Source organism: Carassius auratus, chromosome 32 (genome assembly GCF_003368295.1).
Source record: "Carassius auratus strain Wakin chromosome 32, ASM336829v1, whole genome shotgun sequence".
Classification (NCBI taxonomy): Eukaryota; Metazoa; Chordata; class Actinopteri; order Cypriniformes; family Cyprinidae; genus Carassius; species Carassius auratus.
The window spans coordinates 14,454,038-14,465,969 of record NC_039274.1 but is presented as its reverse complement, the minus strand read 5'-3'; the positions used below and the strand labels follow the sequence as shown (position 1 = coordinate 14,465,969).

Sequence of the window (11,932 nt, the reverse complement as noted above, 5' to 3'; positions counted from 1 at the left end):
TTGGAAATCATTATTGTATGGGGGGGGGTGATTTATGCTGTTTTGATTGCAGTTTTGTTGTCCCTCATTCTTGTATTAAAACTGTTTTGAAGTGTCTGAAATGTGTACACCAGACTGTCCTACTTGTTGTATTAGGAACAATATATTTGGTGTTTGTTTAGTAACCTTTCATGGAGCTTGTCAAATGAAAACCGATAACATGCCTTGACTGTACTTGTTATGAATAATACCCTTAAATAAATCTGTTTCCTGGATTTTATCTTCTGTGTTGCCCGTCTTGTTGTTTACTGATAAATGAATGACTTTTGACACTCACCTTGCATCTGCTTTCTGAGAGACTGATGTTTATCAGTTGTAAGCTGCCTGCAAAAATATCTCCATATCTTACAGCTTTTTTAGAAAGGAATCAGTACCACTTTACAATAACTTCTCATTTGTTAACATTAGTTGTTTACCCGGTGATTGCACAGGCTAGCAATGAGCAATGTATTTTTTACAGCATTTGGCAACCAAATATTGTTAATATTACTTAAAATGTTCATCTTAGATAAGTGCATTGAATAATGTTATCAGATACAACAATTGATATTAATGTTTTAATAAATGCTGAGATAAACATTAAGATTAATAAATGCACTAGAATGGTTTATGGTTGACACGCAGTAAAACTAATGAATGAAACCTTATTGTAAAGTGTAACTAATCAATCATTATGTCTCAAATAAGCCCTGTGGTCCACACCGAACAAGCTGTAGTCTGTCCTGCAGCCTACGTGTTGTCATTCGTGGAAATTGTAGTTTTGTAAAAGTGATTGTCACTTGGGTAAATATTTATGCAATGGAGATGAATGATTGGAATTTAACGATAGACAGGCTTTAGTTCGTTCCCACTTCACAAAAGTTGCCAGTCCATATTTGTTTGCAAATGCCAGCAAGCGTTTGTTGAAACAGTTGCTCTCTCTGCAGACGCGGCAGAAGGCCCCTCTGAAGGATTAGTTGGTTTTATTTACCTGCTCGAGGAATGCTTTCGCCCGGTCACTTTTGTGTCTGTGTAAATGCTCAAGGTCAGGCTGAGAGTGAGCCTCACCAACAGCTCTAAAAAGCAGCAAAACCTGCAGCACAATGAAGTCTTCTCAAGAAATGGTAGTGGAATTTCTATTCGTGTTGCGACAGAGTTCAAAAGCTCACTCACTAGTTAACACCCTTCAAAGTGTCCGTGCACACACATGCACACATCCATCATAAAAGACAAAAAGTGGATATGGTTGTATATGTTGTTAGTGAAGACACTGACCTATAGCTCATCTTTATATTTATTGATCCTTCATGCTGATGTCTTTGAGGTTGCTGTCTGGATTTACAGCTCAGTCACGCAGGAACATTCACAAGCTTTAGTATTGTTCTCAATAGGCATTTTATCCGCTGAGCTCACATTGACTGTTCCTCTCATTGGTAACATTGTTCATAAGCGAGTACACATGAATGATATCACGGTCTGGGAGGTGCTTGTGGAAGTTTTACAAATTGTTGAATTGGTAAAAGTGACATTTGGCCATTCAGCTTTACAAAACAGCACTGTTTCACTCTGCCAGGGCTGCATGAGACCAGCTTCTGTCATTTCAAAGGTGAATGCTATAGTTGCTTATTCATTTCAGACACAAGGGAATGTCTACTGTCTGGACTTGTGAATGGGTTTGGGGCTTGTTTTTAGATGGCTGCATAAGGTCCTGCTGTCTTTCGCTTGCTTGCATGTAGAAGCCACATGATACATCTCAGATTTACCAAAGGAAACTGAGATCCTTAGATCTGGGCTTATTTTAACCCCAAGTTATGAAAGACTCGTGCAATGGTGTACCCACATAGCAAACGGACTTGGCCCACATGTGGCCTCAAGGTGGCACTGCTGGCCTCCTGTCGGCAATGGCATGTACCCTTTCAGCCAGAGCTGGGCCATGTGTGGCAAAGACGACACGGTGGGGATCTGGCAAAAAACATGAGGGCTGATTGTTGATGGGAGGAGTGTGGCCCAGATCAGTCAGGTTATATGTGGCCCAAATCAGACTAAGATCTGGCAGCATATTATGTGACCCATGATAAACAAGATAAATACAATATTGCATGAAAATGGTTAAATGATCACATACAATTTAATGAAGTGTAGTATTGTTCAAATGTAGTCTTTGAAATTGCAAGTCAAAACAGAACGAAACATCATTTAAAAATTAAGCAAATCAGTCAAGTGCATTAAACTGCACTTAATTATTATATATATATTTTTTTAAGTATTAAGTATTCTTGGTACAAATAATCTTAGAATCCTTACATGAAAAGAAAGAGAGAGAGTATTTAACCGTTATCATTAGACGGGAAGTGGAGTGCTTCTTCACTTCCTGCACCACCTGTTTCACTTCTGCCATTAACTATAAAATCCCAGTTACACGAATAATGGAAAAGTGTGTTTAGTCGCACAAATGGGGTGGTGGGAACTTCCTTCAGTATCATCCATGTGAATTTTGTCAAAAATGTGTAGCCTATTTGATTGCGTCACATCTTTGACGTGATTCTCGTCTTGGTGATGAGCAACTTCAGCACCAATAAACCTCTGCATCAACTGTCTATAAGCAGAACCGTTTCCGGTTGGAAATGTGTTGGTGCGTTTAAAGCACGCAAATCTGTCCTTTTAATCTGGGTGAGAGAATTTCAGATGCTTTTGCAAAGAACTATCCCTCTTCATATATAGCGTGGGACCACAACTTTTCGCAAGCATACAAAATCCAGATCAAATAGTTTTTCGCGTCTTAACGACAGCCGTTGTCTACGATTTAACTTCAATTCTTATTTCCACACGTTTGTTTGAATGGACTTCTTGTTTCTCCCACCCGAGTTTTATCCAAGCTGAATAGCCCGGTTTACGTGGGTTGGAAATGGAAACGTATTATGCACCTCTGATCAACAAGATCAGAAAGCTTACCGCTTTTTATTGTAACAATAAAACACAAAGCCGTGTTTAATTCGATGCATTTCCTAGGCTTTTTCGTTTTTCTTGTGCCAGCAATGAACATTAGCTACTGGCCCGGTTAATATATTAATAGCAGCCCCTGAGAGCCGAGTATTTAGACAACAGCAATAACAATGAAATATTCATGAGCGTTAATATCTATAATAATGATATTAAAACTGATTATGGAAATGATAGTTGAAGATGTTTAATGTCTGCGTTATCAAATTATATTAAAAAAATAAAAACATACCAACAATCAGTTTGAATATTTTCTTTATCTCATTCATTTATAATAAACATATAAATAATAAATTCTATACATCTCCTGACACCTTGCCTTGATGAAAGGTAGGTTAACTGGTATGGCCACTCAATCATATGCTATCCAAACTGTGCATCAGCTGCATTTATTTCTATAAAACTATTTAACTATTACAAAATACGAAAAGAAAAATACATTTTAGTCAAAGTACAGTAGTTACTTATTAATTTGTTCAACGAAACCCTTTGTTCTTTACTGTGGGGCTATCATCGTTACTGAATTAACATCAGAATGTGCACTTCGTATTTTCTTAAAGAAACACATGAAACAATGAAAGCAGAGAACAGTGAACAAAGGACGTATATGTCTGTCCCACTCTGACAAGCAAAGCAATGACAAAATAATAGAAAAAAAGAGAAAACAGCACAAGACTGCAAAGACTCTGCACCTATTTAAATTAAAATATATTCTCGTATCTAACACTCTTTCAAATAACGAAAAGTGATTAGGTAACGTTCGGTCAAAATCCTAATGTACAATTCTGTGTATAAAAATATAATTTCTGGAGCCCCACGGCGTTTGCTTTGCCCTAAAATATAACAGTAATTTGCACATATGCACAGAATGTTACAACCTGTCATGAAAGTTTTTTCTTACTGTTCTTTTTTTTTCTTCTTTTTTTTCTGTTTACATGAGATATACAAAAATAGATTCTGCACCGCTGGATGAGCTCACACTGCATTCGAATCCGTCTGTGTGCCTCCAGCCTGAGTTCACGCGAGAATAAATTATGCAAAAAACACTTTTAAGGCTCCATTTATTCTTTGAAACTGACATCTTTTTAAAGTCATTGTAATAAATATCCAAGCTCCGCTCGTGGCCTTTATCTCTCTCTCTCTCTCTCTCTCTCTTTCACACACACGCACACACACGCTCTCTCTCTTTCTCTCTTGCTTGTTCTAATATTGTCTTATATCCTACATTAGTGTGATTTCTCTTGCTTTATTTCCAAAGGAGGGTTTTCAGCTTGAGTTTACTGACATCCCCAAAGGATGAAGCACGTGGCTGTCCAAAAGCCACGTCCCCATGTGATACAGGAGCTTGGAGTACCAGTGGACTCCCTCCTGTTGTAAAGTCGCATTGGACTGACTGATGAAGTTTTGGGGAAATAGGACCGATGACGCGTCATAATAGAGCCTGACTGGCCCGAAGGCCAAATGCGCGAGACTGTGGTCCTCTATTACGGCGTAACAGGACGCCAGTATTCTGTCGACCACAATGGTTCCATGAGCAGTCACTGGTGCGAACGAGCCCTGGTGCTCCTCGGTGTATATCCGCTCCACGATGACAGATTTAAGCTGACCGCTATCATCAACAACCATCACCTTTTGTCCGGCTCTGACACTGCTGGCAAACGCGGCGGTCATGGAGTGCAGATCATCCGTGGAGTTGTCGAGGACAAAAAGGAGGTGAGCAGCGGTGAGGGTGATCTTTTCAACGGGTTCTTTCGTTTCTATGACGTAAAACAGGCGTCGCGTCGCGGAGTCTCGGTCTGTGAACATGATGAAGTCGCTGTACACGAGCTTCCCTTCGCCGTCCGCCGCCAGCACCTTGTCCCCTGGCTTCAGGTCCTTCACGGCCTTTTGTCCTCCGTCACTGAGCGAGACCAGAGCCGAGCCTGGGAAACAGCCTCCAGATTTCGCCGCAACCGAATTTTCTGTCGAGATAAATATCAACGAGTGAATCATTTTATCATACATCAAATATATCAAAATATTACGCTAATTGATCAGATTTTAAATTGTAACTGATGAGGTCATGGAGCACAACAAGTTCGAAAAACATGCACGTTAAGTTAAATCAACACCAAAGTCGGCTCACGCACAAAAAAAGCCCGAAGAAACAAAAGAAAACGTGGCTACGGGAATTATTATGCTGTAAATCGAGAGCTTTCCCCGCAAAATAATGTCTTTGTGTGAGGTGAAGGAGGAAAGAGTCTGGACTGCTCTAATTAAAAACCATTAAAGCCCGCACATTGTCATTCTAATGCAGCTTGTGTACAGAGCACTCTTGGAAAAGGACACTTCTGCCTTTCCTTGCGCCTCTTTCATATTTGCTCAGGTGCAGAAACTTCTATGTGACAATTCACACTTATAGAATGAGAAAACCCCAAGCAGGCTCAAACAGTATTTACTCAGCCCAGACCCTTTCCCAAACCTCTAATAGTGTAGATTTGAATGTAAATTAGAAATGCTAGCGGTAGTCAATCAATGCCCTCTTCTTCTTTCCTTTCATTTTCTTGCTCAAGCTTAATTACAATAATTCGGGTCTTGTGGGATCTCTTCACATTCCGATCTCTCGGCTCGGTAAACAGAGCTATAGAATGGACTTTTCGTCTAATCCTCTCATAAGATTCTAGGGCATGAAATAAGATGTTGACAACTGAGAAACAGATTTGGGCGAGCCGAGCGAGTTCGACCCGGCTCTGTTCAAAGCCGTCATGTATTTGTAAATGTGTTTAGAATTCAAATGATACGATTTGGTGAAAGCTTTATGAGGGTTCCCCAATATGTCCCAGCTAAATTACCTTCAATCAATGGTAAACTAAATAAAATCCTGACAAGAATTTAATCGTATTTGCGCAAGTGATGATTTCGTCGTGTTTTCATCGAAGCCTATTTTTACAAGCGCGCGTGTGAAAACATCCTCGATTTGTTTTTATATATCTCTAGTGAAATGTGTGTACAGTGTGTGTTCTAGTGAATGAGCTTGTGAAGTCTTGATAAGCGCTTCCTTCAAAGAGACAGAGTGGGGCGATGTAAGATCAGATCATTTATATTGGCTGGCAAGCCTTTCTGTGTTTGTCTTAAGGTGTTAAGGTTTAATAGAGTAATAGCCTTAAAACAATTGGCTTGGCCATTATTCATAAAATCGCCTTTGCCAGATGTTATTTTTATGATTACACTAATAATCAGGGGCGTTGCACAAGATCCCGGTCCCTGTGCATAGGCAGTCCTGATTGGACCCCCCATGAAAATATACAGGTAAAATAAAATATATTCCAGACTTTTCAAGGGCCCTCTCTTCCTTTGGGGCCCTGGTAATCAGTACTGGTTTTACCCCCAGTCAGACGCCCCTGCTAATAATTCAGCAACAGACTAAGAACTTTTTTTTTTTTCAATATCTGTATTTAAAAGCAGTTTATAATTTTTTACCATGCTTATTTCACACGAAATCGAATGTGAAGCATTGTGCCCATCACTTGTTTATTTTGCCGTCCCAAACAAGCTGCCATGGTCTCACCTGCTTTGACAGAGCAATGGATGTGGGCTTTGGACTCGTAATAGACCCAGTCAAATCCAGCTTCCACAGCCAACCGAGAGAGTGTCCCATACTTGCTCTTGTCTCGATCAGAGGTGGTGATATCAACAGCTCTTCCCTCGTAGTGGAGTGATTCTTCAAAATGGTGACCGTCCTCATCCCAACCCTCTGTCACCCGCAGCTTAACCCCTGGCCACTGGTTCATTACAGAGATGGCCAGGGAGTTCAGCTTGTCTTTGCATCTCTAATAGAACAGAGAGAGAACAGGAAGAAATGTAACTAACTGGTTTTGAATACTTCCGTTCATTGATCCAAACTGCCATAAGCATGTTAAAAAAATAAAATGACTGCCTAAATAATGCTCCGAATCTCCAAAAATAATAGTATAGCTTTATACATAAAAGCTGTTTACATCCCCTAGAATATAGCAACAGGGCTAATTTGTTTAAAGACATAAATTGGAAAAAGTAGTATCTTTCTGAGCAATCTTCTTGAGGATCACAACTCTGAAGATATCTTTTACTGACAATAATTCTGTAATACCCCAATAGATGCGTCCAGACAAATAAACCGGCTGACAAATAAGCGTATGAGAAACCTGCATTTACACTGGAAATAATTCAGCCTCGCATGCAAGGATATTCTGCCCAAAGAACTCAATGAAAAATTGATTGCATTCGCTCCACTGATCTAAGACATATAGATCCAACCAGAGAAAGATGTGACTGCATCAAGGCTTCTTCTCTTTCAAAGGCCAAAATACATACAATGGTACCTTGAAATTAGAAGGCAAAATAATAATAACAATAATATATAAAAAACAGGGATTTTTCAGTTAGTGATTTGTAGTGTTTATGTATTAACTTTAAGGTTTAGAACAGTGGCTCTCTCTAAGGTGCAGGTATCTTTGGACTGTTTAGGCCATGTTTGGGTGGTGCACCCATTAACCTTTCCTGGGACCCTGTGTTGAGATGCTTGGCCTTCTCTCCAGGACAACTCTTCCCATCACTTAACCAATATGTCAAATAAAACACCACAAAAAGACTCTTTCTCTGCGTCCAACTGGAGAAGCAACAACTCATCATTCTTGCAGCACAGGTTTGCTCAAGGGACGTGATGTGATGGCTTAACTGACAGTCTTTCAGAGGTTATATAAAATCTATTTAAAATATGCTTGCAAATTGTGACACTAGGCCAAAATCATACCTTCAATAATTCACACATGCATCTTAGCTTTGACTAGCTCACTCTCTCCCTCTTTCTCCAACCCCATATTGTTCTATACATTTCTGTCCCAGACTACTATTGCCTCACTTTCGACTGATGTGCTTGATCTTTTCATTTTCATGTCTGCAGTAAATGCAACATGCATCTTATTACACTAGATTATTCCATTCCACATTTAAAAATAGTAAATCATAAAATATTAAATGTTTCAATTAACTCCATTATGTCTCTAGTGTTTAATACACACCATGCATAACATATGTCTGTGGATCTGTCAAACCACCAAAATCTTACTGCACTTCACAGATGCGTCCTCTTATATGTGGCTACATGAAATATTTTCATACTGACTGAGATACTGATACATTTGTGGAATATCTGTGGCCTGAATGAAGAATGACAGAATAGTTATTCACCCTAATAGAAATAAAATAGATTTTCTAAAATAGTGATTATAGAAATTTTGCATATCAGCTATACAGCACTAAGTGGCACTTGACTGAGAGAGAAAAATACAAACAAGGCACAGGAAGACACAACCTAGCACATTCTGAGCAAAACTGCTGGGGATTCAAGAACCGTGAAGCCTAAACTCTTTATTAATTCATTGGGTCGTGTGCCGCAAATCGAGCCAAATTCTGTTCAGCCACCATGAAGCGCAGCGGGAACCGCTTTGTGCTCCACACGAGGTTTGTTCAACAAGCCGCCTAGTCACAGTCAGCTACTAATCTCCTCCCAAAATCAACTGTTTTAGAGCAAACACTTATCAGCTACCTGTCAGAGCAAACAGCCTCCTGGATGCTCTCGCAGTTGCGCTTAATTTCGCGAGCAGCACCGTTAAGCCCAACTCATTACACAGCGTGCAATGCAACCAACAAACCATCTCTTCCACTCGGGTGCGCTTCTCCAAAACATTTGTTAACAGGACACCTCGTTAACTCCCTTTGAAAGACAGAGACGTTCATTTGAAGTTACAAGATTGCAAGGGTAACCTTCCAAATTTAACGGCAGCGTGTGTGCCCGCGGGTCATCGCACACTTGTAATCACATTCACCTTAAGTAGAGTTTGATATACATCTGAGAAAACCACACCAGACAGGGGTTTCATCTTTTTTAGGGACCAGAAAAGGGGAAACTTTATAATGCACCTGCGCGGTAGCTACTTTGTTTGACAATCTCGTCCATGCGATAATCTAGTCATGACTTAGACTTTGAGCCGAACAGCTATTCCACAAAGACACGTCCAAAATAGCTCCTAATAAAATGTTTATACTCCGGGTAATCACTTTGTAAATTACACGGAAGCAATCCTGAATATGCTTGGTATAGCAAATACATTTTCGATGCATTTACTAAGCAGCAATGTTATTGTTCCTTTGCATTGGCAAAAGGTCAGAAGTTCAAATGATCTCTGCTAATGCGACGAGAGTGGAAAGCCATGTTGGGGACAGACAGACTATTCCCAAAGCTGTCTGACTTTTTCCAGAGGTCTAGCTTGGTTTCTAAAATAAAAAAGAAAAGAAAGAAAAAAGGGGAAAAAGATAAAAAAGTTGAGTCGTTTCACACGACATAAAAGTTAAATAGCTAGCTAAAACAAATTAATGTAATTTTTGAGCAATTCAAAATTCTAGCATTCACCATTAAAATAAATAAATGTAATTCTAACGAGTCCAATAATGTTCTTTCGAGCAGAGAAAACTGTTTTCCGCATCTAAGTGATTATTTACATAGCTATAGCCTACCCATTTACCAAAATAATAGCGCATACTTCAATTAAAATAATATTGCACTGTTCAACTCCTGGAGTGTACCACATAAAACTTATTTCAGACTGTGTGTCGCTTGCTGTTTCTTAGCCTATATATCGGTCAGTTGTAGGCTACAACAACTATAGATTATACAGCATCGCATGTGGTGCTATAACTGCCAGCAGATGAGCAAACTCCTCAATAGTATCGAAAAAAGAGGGTGAAGACAACACAGGCCATTGTATCTGACTGTGCCACTAAGTGGTACCGTCCTGGCCCACTAATAGGTAAACAGAGACAAATCGAAAAACATCCTTCGAGAAATGTCAATGTGTTCATGCCCAGATAAGCAGCGTCTGAGAGCGGGTGGACTGCGGTCCGACTAAGGGATCCCATCAACATGTAGGCTATGCTTAATTCGTTCCATATTTAGCTCCCATAAGACTAAAATATTCTGACCATCACTGTCCCGTCGGATCAGGTGCCGTACCTATCTAGCAGAATATCCACGTTTTACAAAACAGATAACGCGCGCCCGATGTACCATCTCATCGCGAGCAAAAGTGTGTACATAGAAACAGAGAAGCGCATAAATATTTCACGCAGCCTTCCACAATGAGGGTGAGCAAGGAGGCAACCAGCCGGTCTGGGCTCTCCTGATGGCATTTCTCTCGCACAGCTTCATTAGAGCGAGCCATGCCGTCAGACTCATTCACAATCCGTCTGACTTCAAACAGGCACCGGGGAGCTTTCTGAAGGGAAAGGAATTACCTGTGTCATGAGTCTGTCCGCGCCCGTGTTCTCCTCATCCTTAAAGATAATATCGGGATTGTAATTTGGAGTAAGTTCTTTAAATCTCTCCGAGTTGCGCGTGATCTTGCCCTCGTATCTGCCGCTGGCCCCTAAGGTCTTCTCCGCGACATTAGGTATGAACTGCTTGTAGGCGAGAGGTGTCAGCTTCTTGGGATGTCTTCTCCTGCCGTAGCCTCTGCCGGGACCGCAGGCCAGTCCGGACACCACCAAGGACAGGCTGAGAAGAGACACCAGCAGCACTCTCGTCTTAAGCCGCATTTTGCCGCGCGGTGAATCTCGCTGCGGTGTTCTCGAGCGCCCTGCGCGGTCTGTCTCGCAGGATTTCTCGTTCTCGCTGCGCGGCTCTCCGGCGACGTCCTTGCCGTCTCCTCAGTTCACGCGTGTCGCTCGTCGCCGAGCCCTACCGTGACAGGTGCGGAAATGTGCGTCTGATACCGCATCGGAGGTTTGCGGTGTGGATATGAAAGGTAAGACTGACCTCGAAATCTCAACGTTAGTTGAAGACACAGCCACTTATGCGAGAAGCCTCTATACTCCTATGTATTATAGCTGCGATCTGAGGTAGGGAGGGACCTGATTGGCTCGACGGGACGAACCCTTCTGATGTTATCCCTCTAAACAGACGCGCAAAAACCTTTCAGAAAGGTGGGCTACAGGGGAGGGATGTGAACGCATCAGTTTTGCCCGCTGCTGTCTGTGAGGCTGTCCACATGCATGTGTGCTCAGTTTGATAGCCTACTGGGATGCAAATGCCCCAGCCGCATATGTGACCTGCTAAGAAACCGTTTTTGTTTAAATTAGTTGGTCTGTATTTTGTTATGCTCCTGCTTAAGGCAAAATAAACCACGCGACTTTCAAAGTTTCGTTTATCACAGTCAGTGCAGACTATGCTTGTGCACATCAATCCAGATGAACCAGAAACAAACCGATTACAAATACAGCCCAAAACATGGCTAAAATACAGAAGTACGTTTTAAAGTAATATAAACATTTTCGTTTTCTTTTAATCTCCTGAATCACACACTCATCAGGTTAATCACTTATTGTGCCATCATTGCGGCTAGTTTGTATTTTAATAAATGGGAAAAGTGTCAGATCTTGCAAAATATTCATTTTATGCATACACAGTCAGCTATATCAGCATCATTCTGCAAAGGGTTTAAAGTGAAAGGTTCCATTTCTGAACAATTTACAGGATTTAATTTTCTCTGAAATATTGTCCACATGTCTATTTCCAAACTGAAAAGCCAGGAATGTTTTGATCCATTTAGAATAAAATGAAATATTCCTCCATCTCTATCAGCTGCAATTTGACAGGGATAGAGATCGAGAGAGTTGGAGACTGAGATTAAGTTGGCTCTTCTACCCAACACAGCTTATTTGAGATATTGGAAAGGGCTCTTCCTGTGCACACAAATGCTAAGCTGTCTGTTTGGGAGAAAGATCAACCTGCAAAAACCCTGTCACCCCTTAAAGTCCACTTCAGTGACAGATTAAGCCATGGTAACCACTGTGTTCCCTGGCCCATAGCAGCGGGTAAGGTATGTGTTTCATTGTCTTA

The 11,932-nt window shown here is 40.9% G+C and overlaps 1 protein-coding gene across 1 annotated transcript; it reads right to left on the bottom strand.

Annotated features, from left to right (window-relative positions):
• Positions 1 to 3,256: 3,256 nt before the first annotated feature.
• Positions 3,257 to 11,014, bottom strand: LOC113051666 (sonic hedgehog protein A). Its single transcript, XM_026215596.1, has 3 exons — positions 10,330 to 11,014; positions 6,566 to 6,827; positions 3,257 to 4,979 (listed from the first exon to the last, which is right to left on the bottom strand). The coding sequence occupies exons 1-3, from the start codon at positions 10,627 to 10,629 to the stop codon at positions 4,285 to 4,287; spliced, it is 1,257 nt and encodes a 418-aa protein (XP_026071381.1). The 5' UTR covers positions 10,630 to 11,014; the 3' UTR covers positions 3,257 to 4,284.
• Positions 11,015 to 11,932: the final 918 nt, after the last annotated feature.